Source organism: Limulus polyphemus, unplaced genomic scaffold, assembly GCF_000517525.1.
Source record: "Limulus polyphemus unplaced genomic scaffold, Limulus_polyphemus-2.1.2 Scaffold4478, whole genome shotgun sequence".
Lineage (NCBI taxonomy): Eukaryota > Metazoa > Arthropoda > Merostomata > Xiphosura > Limulidae > Limulus > Limulus polyphemus.
Window position 1 is genome coordinate 1724 of NW_013670088.1, and position 17695 is coordinate 19418.

Here is a 17695-nt window from a genome sequence, read left to right on the forward strand (position 1 = left end):
GTCATTGTAACTTCTGTATTGTTAGCCAGGCATGGGTGAAAGGTCAATATATTAAAAATGATAAATATATATAAATGTATAATGTTATGAGAGTTAAGCTATTTCATCTAAACATTTATGTTTTTGTGTTAAAATTTGTATTCATTCTAGAATGAAAGATGCATGATTTATTTTTATTCCCTAATTTTTTATGGTGGTTTCCAGATCAATCAAATTTACCAAACCCATACAGAGATTAATTACTGAAAATAACAGATTAAAATATAAAGTTTTTCTTAAGAAATGTTTGATAACTATTTGGACATTATAAAGGTTTTGCATATGAAATTTTGAAATTTTCTGATGCATAAAAATATTTTTAATGTTAAGATGAAAATTACTTTGCACGATAGATAGGCAAGATGTTGAAAGAAAAAAAAAGTCATGAGAGAAACATTGCTTTACAAACCTTAAGACTTAATAGAAAAATAGATGTTTTGCATATGAAAGCATTGTAATGTTTACTGATAAACTGCCAAATTTCGTTAACATTCGCTTACTAATTTAAACGTTATAGCATGAAAACTATAACAAGCACAAAATTTTTAGGAGGTTGTTCCCAGTGACCGAGCCTGGGTTGAAAGAGTGAATACGACTTTCAGGGTGTCCGGGTTGAAAAAGTTAAAAAACACAAAACACTATTTTATGAAATATCTCATCTTAGTGTGGATCATGGATCAGGCTTTAGAAGACATGATGTGTTCCACAGACCATCTATTAGGGACATGTACAGCAAGCAAGAAACTTTTACTGTTTCAGTAAACTAAAATTCATAATTTATATTATAATACATCAGGCTGATGTATACAAGTGAGAAACTTGCCTAGTGCCACTGAGTAATGTTTAATTATCTAAGTCATAATTGCATGATTTTTTTGCTCAGCAAACTGAAGTATTTGGATGAGACATGCATAATATATATAATATATAATAGATGTATTTCTGAATTTTTTACATAAGATGAAATATAAATTTTAATGTAGATATACATTTTACTTTTTCCAAGTTTTTCTAATTTATTATGGCTACTTACTTTGTCTGTACGGTAGTTAGAGAAAAAGGTGTAGGATTTAACAGTTGTTGACATTTCTAACTGTACATAAAATGTAATCTGTTGATACTAGAATTAAGAGTTATTTGTGTATTTTCAGCCATTAGCACAGAAACCAAGCCTTCTTTCCTAGCTGTTTGTTTTCAAAATGGTACTATTTACATTATGAAAAATTATGATGATGTTTCCCCTGTTGTCATAGTAACTGGCTTGAAAGGTATGTTTTGTTTTGTGACACTAATCGATCATAACTTACTAAATGTTTATTGTATAATTTTTTAAGCATAATTAAGTAGCATAAAATCCTTAAAGTATAAAAGTATGAAAATTGGACAGAAATTGCCTCACTTTTATTCCCTTCAGTTTTGTATGATATCAACAAAAGTTTGTTTTTGTCCATCAGTGAGTAAGGATTTAGAAATAACAACTCTGAATTTAATGTTAAAAAGTTTTTACAAGCTATATTATTTTATAAAATATCAGTTGTAAATGATGATTTGTCAGTCGGTTCAACATACTGAACTTATCATATTTGAGTTTATTTTGTTTTTCTCATAGACATGCTAGTAGAATGGTCAAACAATGGGGATTTATTAGCAGTAGCTGGAATTAAAAGTGATTCTGACGTCCAGTTTAAGAATTATGTCCATTTCTACACTGATTGTGGAACTCTTCGTTTCAGTACAACGATACCTTACACACAGGTGACAAATATACTTGATTCATAAAAGTTCAAAGTAATATAACAGATGGTACTCAGATTGCAAAATAATGTATTTATTTTTTAACATAGAAGTTTGTGAGACAGTTAAATGATGTGTAGTAAAATTTTATTCTTTGTTGTACCAATCCAGTTTTGCTCTTCTTACAGTTTATAATATAAACAATAGGAGATGGAAAGGATAATTTTTTGGTAAAGTCTTGTTAAAGAGTCCTTGTATCAAATAAAAATAAAAACTTCATGGTGCTATTAAACCAATACCCATCACCAGTAAAGATATATATTCATCTTCATAAATTGATATAATCAAATACCTATGAGTACCTATTAAAATAATTAGTGTCATGTAAAATAATCATTTAATCAAAATTATGATTAAATTGACTAATGTCACATAAATAATTAATTATTCAAATTTATTGTTTATGATTATTACTTTTTCTCATTAACTCTTTCACTACAGGCTTGGTCCCAGGGACCAACCTTGTAACCATTTTGTGCTTGTTATATGCATGATGCTAGAAAAACATGTAGGTTCAAGAAGTCTTGATAGAAATGAATAAAACCCTATAACCCGAGCACTTTTGAAAGGTGGGCCTTTCATCTTCAGGGGGCAAACTGCTTGTTATAGTTTTCATAATACAGTAAGCATATCTTCAAGAAATTTTGCAGATCATCAGTAAACATTACTAGGTTTTTGTATACAAAATATCAGATTTTTGTATCACATTTTAAGATTATTCAAATAATGATACGCTCATGCATTTTTTCTTTTCGAATGTTGACTATCCAATGTGCAACATAATTTTGATTTTAAGATTAAAAATACATTTTTATTTTTAGAAAATTTTCAAATTAACATGTGAAATCTTTATAATCTCCAGATGATTATCAAATGTTTTTTATAGAAAAAACTTTATATATTATCTCTTATTTTCACTTTTGTATCTTTGTATGGGTTTTATCTATTTGACTGAATCATAACTGGCATAAAAAATTTGGAAATAGATATAAATTATGCTTTTTTTTGTTCTAGAATGACCACAAATTATAATAAGAAAACACAACTGCTTAGTCTAAATAAATTCAATCTCTTAATTATATAGATTATACATCTATATATGTATTTATTATTTTTATTTTATTGAAATTTCAGCCATGCCTGACTAACAATACAAAAGTTGCAATGATGTAGTTCACATGCACTCATGTTACCGTATCCAAGAATATAAAACTGGCCTTTACAAAGTGACCTGTCTTGGCTGTGTTCTGGTGGACCAGTATTTTGTAAAATACATTCACATTTTGGTTATAATACATCATATGAGTATATACATTGTTACTATTTACAAATAAGTTCTTAAATTTCAATTCCTTTTCTTAAAACAAAGAACAGTAAATAAAGATGTATAGAAAACAGCTATTTCTTCTAATTATGAACTTTATACTTGTTTACTGCTTGCCGTAAGTTGCTAAGCCTTATCAAATTTCGCACGCGGAGGATGTAAAACAAGATGATTTTTTTTTATCTTTTATATTCATTTTGAAATAACAAAAAATCATAAATTACTATATCAATACCACATAATTCCACTGTAATTTATCAAACTTAGTAACTAAGATGTATTTGGGTCTAAAAAATATGATTTTTCAAGCTCACTAATAGCTTATCTTACTGCTGGGAATCTAGCATGAAAAGAAAGAGTTTCCCATGCAAATACTTCACAGAGGCTGAGAAAAACCGCTAGGGGGGACATTCTGAGCTTTTGATTGATTATACTCATGTCATTGGGCAAAGTAGGTGTACATAAGCAAGTATTTTCAAAAATAAAAGAGGTGGATGGGGCCACCTTGGTTGATTCAATAAATATATTAATATCTCAGAAAATAGAAAAGAAAGGAGGTTCTTAGCATATATTCTAGTTTTGCTAGAATTAGTATTGCTAATTTGAATATCTAATTCATAAAAAACTATAGACTTTGTATTTGGACATCACAAACATCTAATTTGAACCAATGCTGCATTCAGCATACCACATGACACATAAAAAAAACAATATTTATTATTTTTTTAAATATTTACTTTTAAATTAAGAAATTAACTAATGTATAATACTAGAATTTGAATTATAATCTACAATTTTATACCAAAATAGTAATTCAATAAAATGTTGAATGTGAGTCTGCAAATGCAATGATATAGCCTTTGACCTGTAACTATAGGAAGACCCTTGTCATTAGGGTTAAGCCAAATACCTAAGTAATCAAATTATTACCATTGTGATTTCCCATTATTACTTTTGATTAATTCTGCTTTGTTTAACTTAATAATTTGTGTCACAACTCACAGTTATTATTCATTTCAATTATTCCAACTACTCAAGTAATCAAAGTATTGCCATTATGATTTGTTCTTATTATTATTTTGATTAATCCAAGTCTGTTCAGCTTTGGGGCAACATTGCTCAGAGATTACGAGTTTGCCTTATGATTTATGGATTTTGTGTTTGATTTCTGTTACTACCACACATGCTTGACCTTTCATCTACATGGGTGTTATATTTGTGTTTGAGTTATGGTAAAGCTATCTTTTACTGTCCCTAATTTTAAATTCCATCCAGAGGGAGGGCAACTGGCTAATACCACCCACTGCCATCTCTTGGGCTACTGTGATGTTCAATAAAGTGTAAATTTACTGGGTTTTTTTTACTACATTGTGTTTTCTCATTTATAATTGCATAACTGTATTTTTTAATGTTGAATAAGGTGTAAAATTACTGTTTACAATGTAATTTATAATTTACGTAACTGTTTTCTTTAGCATTAAATAAACTATAAATTTACTTTTTTACATTGTGTATGTGTTATGTTTGTAACACCACACCTCTTACTTTCTGGAAATTGTGACAGGCAGTGCCATGCTTCGAACCCGCAAATCTCTAATCATGGGGCAAACACTTGCAAAGCAGTATTCACTATCCACTTGGTAATGCCAGCCTTTTAACCATGTGAGAAATTACAAGTGTAAATATAACAATTAATTTTCAATAAGCAATAATAAAATCAATACCTTGATATAGTATTAAAATTTGCAAGTATCAATTATTTTCTTCACTGTACTATTTTATTATATAGAATAGTATTATAGAACATTCTCCATGATTAATGATATTTAAATAGAATGTGATTGCAATATAGCCTTCATAAGGTGTAGTAAACAAATTTGTTTGTATTAATTCGGCTGACCCTAGAAAAAAAAACTGTTTAATACCTTTTGTTTTGAAAATGTTTAGAGAAGTTAAGTATCATTGGAACTAACTCGAAATTATGTCAGGAAAAAAAGTCAACATCATATTTAATATTTTGAATGGGATAAACTATTATTGAAAAATTAGTTAAGAAACTTTTATAATACACCTTATAATCCACAACATTTACTTGATTGTGTATCATGTTTGACTTAGGAAGTTAGGCTAGCGGTAATAAATAATTACATTAATAATTATACATAAATATGTACTGAATATACAAGATTTTAAGACACATTAACAATTTTTATTGTAGAATCATTTATATTTTAAATATTAATAATGTTTTGTTTTAAATTCACGTGTATACTTCAAATATATTTTCAGGTTAATCAATATTAGTAATCCATTTCTTCAATGCCAATTTCCATTAACTAGTGGTCTTATTTGGAATATTATTATAATGTTTTAGTGCTTGATACGTATAACTTTTTCTAAATATTTCCTTTTTATTTTAGGAATTTAAAATTCTGGAATAATATCCTCACCACTTCACACAATAGCTATTCCTTGCACTTCTACCTTTCAGATTTTGTACATGCCACTAGTTTTTAGCTGTTTCCCATCTAAAACATGTTTTGAGCTAATGCATGATGTAATCATAATATGACAATAGCCTTCCACCAATAGGAGGCAACAAATTCTTCATGTGCAGTAATTCCCATAACCACTTGCACTCAAAATTAACCTTATTCTCCTCAGCACTGTTATAAATGGACTTATTTCTCAAAGCTTAAACTATTTTCACTATAGTAAGATTTGCGCTGCCTTTATTCCAGTGTTAACTTTTTTTTATTTCAACATACATCATTTAATTCATTTAATTACTAAATACAAAAAAAAATCTGGAGAATTCCTTTAACTTTCCATTTGAGGTCAGTGGATTACACTAATCTTTTAATTCCGAAGTAACCATCAGAGTTTCCATACTATAACTTTTAATATAGTGCATGTATCTTCATGAAATGTGACAAAAATCAGATTTTTATGTAAGTATCTTTACTAAAGACTTGTTCTTGAATATATAAGAGTCAGATTGTTGACTGCTCCATGTGCAGAGTGATTTTCATGCTAAGAGTAAAAATACTTTGCTTGATCTGAAAATTTTGACTTTCTAGTATATGTCACTATAAGCAAAGAAGGTTGAAGGCTATAAAAGTTATGCTTTGCCATGTAATATTTATATTATAATGAGTAATTTATGTTAAACTCTGTCACTCAGAGAGGAGTGGTAAACAAATTAGAGAATGGGCAAAATCTAGAGAACAAATGTCACGATTCTCATATAAGGGAAGATTGAGGATTTATTTATATATTTCCTTTTAAAATTAAAAAAATTAAAACCTATATAATATTAAAAATTGATATATTAACTATGTTCTGATGTCAAGTTTATTCGTATACATTAATAATAAAGTAGTTAAATTTTGAATGCGACTCTGTAAATGTTCATGACGTGCAGTTTAACCTACCCATAGCAAGAGGGTTAATCACAAGGAATTCTCAAGTGAAAGTGAGTACTACCTTCTCATGAGGTTCTGCCATTGTAGATAACACTGACCCTACTTTGTTCTATGTGTTGTGGGTTTGTTACTGTCTTCACTGCCTCATTTCCCTGTCCCTATGCCAGGAATGTGTTCCCCTCTTTTTTGAACCTGACCATGAGGATGATGTTTTTCACTGGACCTTTCTGTCTTTTGGGTTTGCCCTAGGCTCCTCTTTACCTGTGAAGACCAATGTTTCTTCTCCAAATATTTTTGTGGATTTGATTTCTCAGGTTTATTCTTTGTTACTTTCTCTTTCACCTATGTGTTTTGATTCTTCCCATTCTTACTAAATACCTCTCATGCTGAGGATTATTTGGTTTTTCTTCTTTATTTATACATATTTGTACATGCTGACTTGTTTCTGGATCAGCTCTGACCACACATTCAAATACCTTGTCTTCCTCAATTCCAGGTTTCCTTTTCATGGCTTATGGCCATTCCCCTTTTCCATTCTTGAATTCTCAATCTCTGAAGTTCCTTTTACACACTGATGACTTGTCTCCAATAGGTCTATTGCTAAATTGTCCCATCTTCACCTTTTTCTTACACATCTCCTTCATTACCTAGCCTATCTTCATCTCCTCTCTGAAGCTATACACCATGATCAGTATCTTTGCCAGGGTTTCATCTTGCGCTTACTTAGTTCCTCTGATGTGGGACCTTTGGAGATGCGATACTCTTCTCTCTGCTATTTGTATTTCCCATTTTTACCTCCATCTGGTTTCTTTTCTTTGCCCTGAAGTCTTTAGGGGTGTTTCTAACACTTCAGAAACTTGGGCCATGGCTATCCAAAACCAGTCCTCCCTTTTCCCCTTTATTTCTTGTCTCTCCCACCCTTGTGTATCCACACCAATTTTTTGACAATATGAACCCTCCACTTCTCTCTCTCTCTCTTTTCCTATTTCTTGTCTCTCAACTTCTTGCCATTCTCCCTCCTGCCAAGTTTCTGTCACATGTCAAGTTGATGACTACCTTTTTTTCTACATAGTCAGCTCAAGGTCCATGAGATCACATCTGTTTCTGTTTACAGGCCACTGGACCATGTTTGCAGCTGATGTGTAGGTTATTCAAGTTTTTATGCACAGTTTTTATCTTCAATTCTTGTCTCTTCCTTCTCTATCTCCTTCTAATCCTCAGTGTCTTCTGTGTTTCAAAGATCTTTTGGTTAAGAAAGAAACCAAAAAGGTCCTTTGCCCATTTCCAGAGTTTTATTCTCATCTTTTAGTTGCCTCCAAAAAAGCTGGGGACTAGCATCCTGTCATCAACCTTTATTCTCTCAAACAATATCTAATGGTTCCTCATTTTGAGATGGAGAAGTTTCTTCCTCTCCATATGTTCTTTTCCCCTGGACTATGAATGACTAAGGTCAGCATCTTGGATGCCTTTCAACATATTCAAATTGCCTTGTCCTCCTGGTGTTTTTCTTTGATTCATTCACCAGGATCAGGTGTATCACTTTAAAGCTTTACCCTGTAGCATTGATTCAGCTCCTTATATCTTGTGCATGGTGATGTGAGGGTTTGCTTATCACATCCACAGTCCTGGATTTTGTTTCCATTATCACATGGATGACTGACTCCACCTCGCCTCTTCTCAAGAGGTCTCTTTCTTGCCCACATTACTTCTCCTCCAAGAAGCTGCTCATCTGGTTGGCTAGTCAAATCTTTGAAGTCTTTCCTCACTCTGACCCAGTACTTTGTCCATCTTGGTGTCTTTTTCAATTCTCAACTCAGTTGGGCTCAGCCTTCCCCCATTCACCTGCAAGACAAAAGGCATTTAGTCACCTTAACTTTTGCCTTTCCTACACTTCCTGCACAAGAGGTTCCAACTATATTGGGGGTCTCCCACATTTCTTGAACAGCTTATCCATATAGGCAGAGTTCATGTGAGGCTTTTTCAAAGGACTTTGAGCATTCAGTGTAATATCTCCCAAAATCCTCAGTCCTCTCTTATGATGCTGCCACCTTTTAGGGTCTGTCTAGGTGGCTGGATCATGCCAACACTGTGGTCTACATTACACTGCCATCCAAATGTCCATATCTCCATCTCTTTGCTGATGTTTTGGGTTGGTGCACGTCTAGATGACTCCATGGCCTCAGTGATTTGGTTTCACATGGAGTGTACTTTCCACATCAATATTCTGGAACTCTTGCTGCCCATTGGGTATTTCCTACCTTGATATATTTTTTTTTGGTTATGATCCACTCTCACAATTCTACAGTTGTTTCCCATATCAGTTATCAGGGTAGGACTTGCACAAGGGACCTTTGCTTCTGCACATTAGACTTTTTGTTTTGGGCCCAGTCACATCTGGTTTGTCTGACCACATGTCATCTCCTGGGGACTTTGAACCTGGTGGTGGATCATTTCTCTCAACTAGACAAGCTTCTTCCTACAGAGCAGTCACTTCACCCTTATATCTTTCATTGGGTCAGTACCTTTGCAACTGGCACTTCTCTCAATTCTGAACTTTTCTTCTCGTCCTCTATACCTCATCCAGCTGCTCTGGCTGTGGATGCCTTCAGACTGGACTGTCTCATCTCTTTCTATATGTGTATCCTTAGCTACAACCTCATACATCTTTCATTCACCTGGGAGTGTTGTCCCTTGTCTTCATATATGTAATTTGTGTGGTCCCTTGCTCATTGGTCAGGTTTCTTCAACCATTTAGTCTTTCTTTTATTCTATTTGTGTCACCTTTCTACTCTCTCTGTTTGTTAATGACAGTGGCTTTTTTTGCTGTTGTTCTGTCAACCACTTTCTCCTACTTAAATGTCATTAAGTTGCCCACCTTTCTGCCTTTTTCCCCTCATTGTTTGACCATGAATTATCAGTTTCTACCATAGCAGTCTATCAGATGACCTTGTCAACTGCCTTTCGACTTTTTTGCTCTGGTTCTGTCTTTTCCTTTCCTGTGTTTCCATCTTGTTCCAATTGTTTCTCATTCATTATCTCCCTCGTTTCATTTCCTTTGCCAGACTAGAATCTTAATGTGGTTCTACACACTTAAACAGGCCCTGTTTGAACCATGGAGCTCTTGCTAATTATACCATTTCTGTTTCAAACCTATTTCCTTCTCTTTGCTTGTGGTCATTACAGATCTGACCTTTATTCATTGAATGCATCCCGGTCTTGTTTTCACAGATTGTCCTCAATCTTGTTTCCTGCCTGTTTGTTTCTTCTTATGACTTTGGCAGCTCGTGAGTGAGATCATTTCTTCTCTCCCAATTTTTTCTGTTGATCTTTGCCCTTTATTATCGTACTGATTCTGATCATCTTTTGTGTCCAGTTTGTGTCCCCCTCACATTTCTGCAATATATCTCTCATCCTTTATACTTGCTTGATGGATTCATTGACTTATCCAGTTTGTATCTTTCTCCCTGGATGAAGGTGTTTGTAGGCTATATCATGTCTTATCACATTCACCACTCAACTTGCTCTCTGGCCTCGCACTTTTAGTAACCCTAGGATGAGCTTCTCCAGGTTATAATTTTGACTATGACCAACATCTTTACTCTCATTACTTCAACAATCTGGCAGTTTCATCTCAGGGTCACTATTCTCCAGTCTACTCACTGTTTGATGACTAAGTACATCTTTTACTTCCTTACCAAATTCTACTCTTATACGATTCATTTTTCAGAACCAACCCAATGTCAGATGTTATCTCACAGGGTATACTTACTTCCCTAAACCTGCATTGAATCAGAGGTAACGGAAAGCATTAAACCCATCCACCCTGGTTTCTAAAGTGCCCATTGTTAAAATGGAGTTTTCCACAGAAACCCTAGGTAATATATATTTCATTGTTCATTCCAGACCATACCTTTCATGGACTAGCATGGAAAAAGCTAGCACCAGGGAAGTATCTACCCACTTTCCTGACTCGTGCAAGCTGGCTTTTCAAATTAGGTTGTGCTGTAACCTCTTGAACTTCCAACAGTAAAAGACCTTTCTGGAAGTTAGGTATGATCAAGTTTGAATATCTCTCTAGTGTTTCCTCAATGTGAATTTATTTCTCCCTGGTTGTTGAGTGGAGAATGGGAGACCCTTACCACTTACCAATCCCTAGTCGATAGGGTAGTTAACTTGGAGAGTTCCTTACCAGCTGTGGATTCATTCCAAAGAAAGTTAAAGTGGGCAGCCCAATATGATGGAAAGTAGGGCAGAGGTGTTCATGTCACTGTAGTGCAGATCATTCCTTCTTATATAATATGCCAATTTGCCAGTGGTTTGGCCAACCAGATGAGGCAAAATATTCTCCCCTACGACAGAAATGGACCTTCAGCCTCATTCTTGTAATGTATGGTGAATAAATGTTACAACACATAACAAACTGTCTGGTCTGGTAATTGGCCTAGCCACCCTACACCTCATTCAGCTGACTGGGTCTGTGCAAATGCTCAGTTGGTTATGCACTTTTCCACCCATCCTTGTGACACATTGGGTTGGCCTTCTTCATTTTATACTTTCATCCAGGTAAAAATTATACCTAACATGCGATGGATGCAGTTTGTCATGAGTATTGCCCTGCTAGTAATCCCCTACTATAGGGTGTCACACTCCAGTCACCTTCTCTGAAGGGAGCTCATCTAGGTTTACACAATAGCACTGGACCCTTCACCACATCATTGTGGGATTCTAGCATTGTTGTGTGCAGAGAGGTAAAGATATTGTTTTGGAAGTTAACATTTTCCTTACCTAAAAATGTATTTCTGATAGATACTTATTTTTCTCCATGCCTTCCCAACCTTCCTTCCCACTATCAGTACACATTATTCTTGTCTCATCTAAAAATGAAGTTAATTTTGAGTGGAAATGCTTATGGGAATCTACTGCACCCAGAGAATGTGTCACCCTTCTATTGGTGGAGGGTTATTGTTGCAGAATGATTACATCACACACTAGTGCAGTTGGCATTAAAATATGTCTTAGGCAGGAGATTACTCAAAGCTAGTGGCATGCACAAAATCTCAAAGGCAGATGTGCAAAGAATAGTTGTCGTGTACACAGAGGTAAGTATCTATCAGAAATACATTTTCCTGTAAGGAAAATGTTAACATTCCAAGCTTTTGTTTCATATGTTGATTTTACTTTTGCCAATTCCATATATCTTTGCTCAATATATTTAATGTTGCATATATATATATATATATATATTATGTAATAAATTGATATTAAAATATGTTAAAAGATTGTTGTGTTTTTATTCTGCCATTATCATACTAACTTTTGTTAATAAGCTTTACTGAATAAGTTATTGTATGTTGTTTCTCAGTGTATTTATGTTTCCTTTCTTTTTATTTTATTAAGATATAATTTGAAACCTTGTTTTTACAGCATGCACTCTATTAAAACGTAATTGTTATATTGCTTAAAACACAAAGTTTTAACATGCACATGGTGTTGTGCAGGTCACAATACCTGAAATCAATAATTTTTCTTTCACTAAAGCTGAAAGAGTTTTTAGAAGTTCAACAATATGTACATATTAATTTGAAATATAAAAATGAATACATTCAGTATATCTTTTATATTATTAATCCAGTTGATATGAATTTTGGTAGTTTATGTTAAAAATGCATATCTAATGTATATTGTACATTCATGAACAATAATTTTATAAATAACTGTTAAAGGTTTTTATAAAGCGAATTTGACAAGGTACATATAAATCAGCTATACTAATGCCTCAGTGTATTGTTAATTGGAAGTCTGGTTGGACAACTGAGTATTTGAAACAAAGAATTCAGCCTATAACCCTTAGGCCTTGTGGAAAGAAGGGAAAAAATCAGTGCATATGTACTAAAAGAATAAAACTAAGAAAACTGAAAATAACTTAATTTATGACTTAATAGGATGCATGAAAGTATTCTCTTATTTGATAATGATACATTACAGTGCAATATAATAATGTTTAATAAAAAAAATTGAATTATAAAATTGTTCCTGACATCGTTACCGCACACACACAATATTTTTTGGTTTAATGTTCAATGACAAACATGTAATCAGGAAAGAGATGTGTGGAATCAGTATTTTGCTGATTTAGAGAAACAATCATTGGCTCACTTCACACTAGGATATTGTTGTATACAAAATAATGACTAATTTTATACATGTACCATGATAATCTTATTCTTCTCTACTTCTAAAAATGAAGTGACATGTGCTGTTAAATGGAGATGTACCTAAAGTATCCACATTCTTGATTTCCTGACTGAAGTTGTGTTCATTCTTTTTGCCACTTACTCACTGACCACATTGTTAATGTAAAATCTTAAGCACGATCCCAAGACCTAAGCATATGTAATTTGTGTTAATTAGTAATCTCACTAGTCTGTGTTGTATTTCTTATTTTTCTGATTTATAATCAATGTCGACACATAATGTTTATTTTTATCAACAAAAATTTGGTTCTTTTAGGAGACTAGTGTTGTAGATGTTTGTAGGGAGAAACCTACAGAATGCTATTAATCATATTTGCAGGTTTAATACTGCATTGCATATATGATAAATTTTTGTGTACAACAGTTTATAATTGTAAAAATAACTTACTCCTAAATTACCATACATGAAGACAGGGTTTCCTATGGCTTTTCATGTTTTTTCACTATCACTTTTACTAAATTGATCTTTTTTTGCATTTTTTGAGCCACAATTTTTTATATGTTAGTTCTAACTGTAATTTAATAATTTTAACTTTAAAATATTTTAAAATTGACATTTTCTTACATTCATTTGGTGTACATCCCTTTATAATATCATGTCAAGTGGTTTGAGCATATACTAATGAAACACTGTGTTAGAAACAGTTATAAAGAAAGTTTAAATATGATTGGATAGAACAAGACTTAGTCATCTTGTCAGAATAAAATATATAAGTGGTTTATAGTTTCTGGAGAAAGTTTTTAGTTGGAGTTCTTGTAGCATTGATCAGTGGCATTCAGTGGGAAATGTAAAATAATTGGAAACAAGTTACAGAGCTGGGTGTTTTCCATATGTATGTGAAAGTGCTTGTGTGTTAAAGTATATCTGTTTGAAAGCTAAAAAAAATTTACCATAAGAAAACATTGGATAAGCTTATAAAGCTTAGAGACAGCTTGAATAGCTAATGAAGAAAACTGTATTGCAAGTTTAACATAATAACAGATGTACACTTTGACAAGGTTTTATCACCATCAGGGACAAGTAGTTTAGTGTACCTTGACACTGAAATATGTATGCAGTATGAAACAAATTCATGTGCCAAGAAATTGCTTAACAGCATGATAAAGGTATTTTGGCACCTAAAGTGCTGGTTTTAGAGTAAGGCTGTGATGTTCAATTAAGATGGCCTCTTTGATTTTATATTTGTTGATATTTGGTTCTTTGTTTAAAATTATAGTGTTTCTAACAGATATACTATAGTTTTTGAGTTGTAGTGATTGTAAACATGTGAGAGTTTTTATATTCATCAAATCAGAGAAGCTTCAGGAGGCAGTTGCAAAATATTCTGATGACTCAAATCCTGAATTATTGAATAATATTTTTAATTTTATCATGTTCAACCAACATGAATATATAAGTTTACTAACTGGCTACATAATTATTTCTAATTGCAATTATGATATGTTTTAAATAAAGTACATTGTTATTCTTATCAGTGATAGTAAAACATGTTTTTATTATTTGGTTTTCAAAAAATGGATAAGGGATTATTGCATATTTTGAAAACAAAATGATGACCATAGGATTGTTGTGAGGTTAGTGATTTGGAAAGTAAGAGAAATATTCAAATTATCTTTAAAAATTTATTCTAAAGTTTTTGGCTAAAATGCACAAATGGTGACTGCCAGAAAATGTTGATCATATCAAATGAAGGGTAGTTTGAATTACTCAAAAAAAACAAAACAAACTGAAAGTATTAAAATTAATATCATGTCAGAATATATGATTAGTTGAATGTAATTGATTAACGAGCCTGACGGCTGGTTAGCAAATTCGATTGATTGCTCAGATCTATTATATGTCATTAAAGTCATTTGTAATATCCATCTCATTATTAATTAATTGTTCAAAAAACACATTTGAATTTAGATTTGATTAACAAATATTAGCTTGAGTAATTCAAGCTTTGTAATTGGTAACAATTTGTCAAAGAATTTAGCAAACATTTTCCTCAAATGGCAATAGAAACATCTTCAAAATTTAATGAACTTCCTGACAGATACCAGCACATATACTTTAGAATTTATGGACATCTCTTTCTATAAGTCATATTTTCCTCTATTTTTATTTATTTAATAAGAACTCAGTTTTTGTTTCATTTAAGAAAAAAAAATTTTTCTGTATAAATTGTTTGTTATTTATGAAATAATAAATATTTGAATTAATTTTTGTTTCTCTCAATCATAGAGTCCTGTCTCAGCAGTAACCTGGGGCCATAATGACAAAAGAATATTCATTGCCACTGGACATATGATACATATAGGTTGGGTAACTCAAAGAATAGCCTCTCTCCAACTTCTCTCCTGCCTTACTGTCCAGAATTCTCTAACAGAGGAGAGTCAGATGCAGAAACTTCCACTACCTCGACGTCTGAAAGTGCTAGTGTCACACTTGTTTAGTCAAACAATAAAGGTAAAGATTATTAAAACTTAAAGTAGTTTCTAAGTTATTGACAGTTTCATACTTATTTTAGATATTATTGAAGTTTTGTGTAATCTTTTAACATACAGTTTTGATTGCAGTTTCTGAACATATGTAACAAAATTGATACGTGCAGATGACTTTCTATAAAATATACTTACTTCAAATATGGTAAATTTGGATAATCTGCATTTATTTTTATGTATATTTTGTAAACCCTCAATGTTTATTAAACTTAGGTAAAGTAGATGCTACAAGTTATTACTTTATAAGAGTAACCATCATGATCTGGAACAAATATACACCTCTTAACATTTATTAAGATGAATTGAGGTTGGCGCTAAATTGTGATTGTCTACATTGTAAACACATTTCTGCTTAAATTTAAAGTGTACTAGTTCAAGTTTTCAAGGATATAGAGAACAATACATGTATTTCTCTATTGCATATAATCAGGAAAGTACTATACATTTTTTAAACCCAATAAATAAGATTAGGTTCTTTTTTTTCATGAATAGTGTTATCTTCCTGATCCTCACCGACTGCGAGACTTTGTTTCGCAGCCTCCAGCTAACAATATTCGTCTCCATTGTACAATGGTGAGACATGATGATGACATTTTGACTGGTAGTGCCACTTATACTTTGTTTCTTGAATATCTGGGAGGTTTAGTGCCACTTCTGAAAGGAAAAAGGACCAGCAAGCTTCGTCCAGAATTTGTCATTTTTGACCCTAAGAGCACAGGTGTGATTGCTTACTAGATTAATGTGAAACTTTTATTATATGTTCTTAATCATAGGCTGTATTCTAGTTATAAGTGAAGGTGTAGGGATAAACAATCATGTGTTTTGATCTATGAACACCGAAATGTTTGACATTTGCTTATTAGAATTCTATGAAAATTAGAATAACTTAGTTTACCGTAAGAAAATACAAAAATAGACACAAAGTAGGTTTACACCATCTTAAAACTTGTTTTCTTTTATAGAAGGCTTTTGGTTTTATTTTTATGATGAATGTGAATCACAAGTCCATTTTCTTGTAGTAAATAGGCACTTCCAAGTCTTCATACATTACGCATACTATGAATTATATTCCAAACATTTATTAGTATAATTTGATTATATATATATATATATATTACACTGTAAATATGATTGTTTCAGTCTTTGCAATAACCTAAAGAGATGGAAGCTTGCCATTGTTCTCAATTTTTATTATAAACTGAATGTAGGCATTCTGATTTAGAGGGATTGAAATAATCTTGTTTTGTAGTGGCTCTATAACACCAAAACCTCATCTGATTAAGGTATGTGGATGATACTTTTTGTAAAACTTTATCAAATTCTTCTAGAGCTTGCACATTACTAGAGACAACAGTGATATCATTGGTAGAACGTTATTCAAGTTGTAAAGTTTATTGTCCCATATAAAATGTCAGTGTCTCATTGTTAGAGAACTCATTCAACAGAGATGAAGAATAAATTGGATCTGTTTAGAGTATTATTTTCTTCTAGCTTTTTTAAGGTAATATTGAAAGTTTTGTGTAAGGCACTCTTGTAAGAGATGAGGTGAAAAGTATATCTTTATCAACTCAATACATTTTGAGCTTTGAAGCTGAAGTATATGCTCCAGCTTTTGTTAAATTACACTTTTTGTCATGGTTACCATTTGCATAAGCTTCAGTTTCATGTTGTTTGATTCTAGCACCAGTGCAGACAGTAAAGGTCACGAACTTTCATGCTGATGTCAGCCATTGTCAAAAGACAGTAGCTTATGATAATAGTGGCAAACAGCAACTTTTGAAACATGCACAGGGAGATAATCACAAGAACTGGCTAAGATGAAGTTTATTTCTAATAAAGAAAAATTATCCTACAGAACAGCAAATGGAAACAAATCCAGAAACAGTCGGTTATTGTTCATCTAGTACAGTGACTAATGTTTCTGTATTATTTGAAAGTCTAGCTGTAAATTAACTCTGCTTTTCCTAGGAGCCTGTTAGAAGACCTGCTATTTACACTGAATTTCATTCTTTATAGTAAACAAAGTGAAGAGTGGCAAAAAATGATTTATCCCAGGAATTAAATAAAACTGAAGATTTTAATCATTTACAGGTTTTAGATTTTTTTTTTATAAATATGCTACTATTATGTAATTTCAGTTACCTTAAGACTTACATATTTAACAATAATAACATTTAATAATAGTTGGAGACGGCTTGAATGGGTAATGAAGAAAAATTTTGATATAAGTTTAACATAACAGCAAATGTACAACGTTTCGACAAGGTTTTGTCATCATCATGTACCACATATTAGGTACCTGATGATCACAAAACCTTGTCGAAACGTTGTACATTTGCTGTGATGTTAAACTTATATCCAAATTTTTCTTC

At 32.2% G+C, this 17695-nt stretch overlaps 1 protein-coding gene across 1 annotated transcript in view; it reads left to right on the top strand.

The window, feature by feature from the left end:
• Window positions 1-1193: 1193 nt before the first annotated feature.
• The window catches only part of LOC111088806 (tubby-related protein 4-like), a 20012-nt gene continuing 3510 nt past the window's right edge, over window positions 1194-17695 (top strand). Inside the window, exons 1-4 of the mRNA XM_022399842.1 lie at window positions 1194-1307; window positions 1649-1794; window positions 15064-15288; window positions 15816-16041. Coding sequence (XP_022255550.1) covers window positions 1256-1307; window positions 1649-1794; window positions 15064-15288; window positions 15816-16041 — 649 coding nt within the window. The 5' untranslated portion in view covers window positions 1194-1255. The remainder of the gene's footprint in view (window positions 1308-1648; window positions 1795-15063; window positions 15289-15815; window positions 16042-17695) is intronic.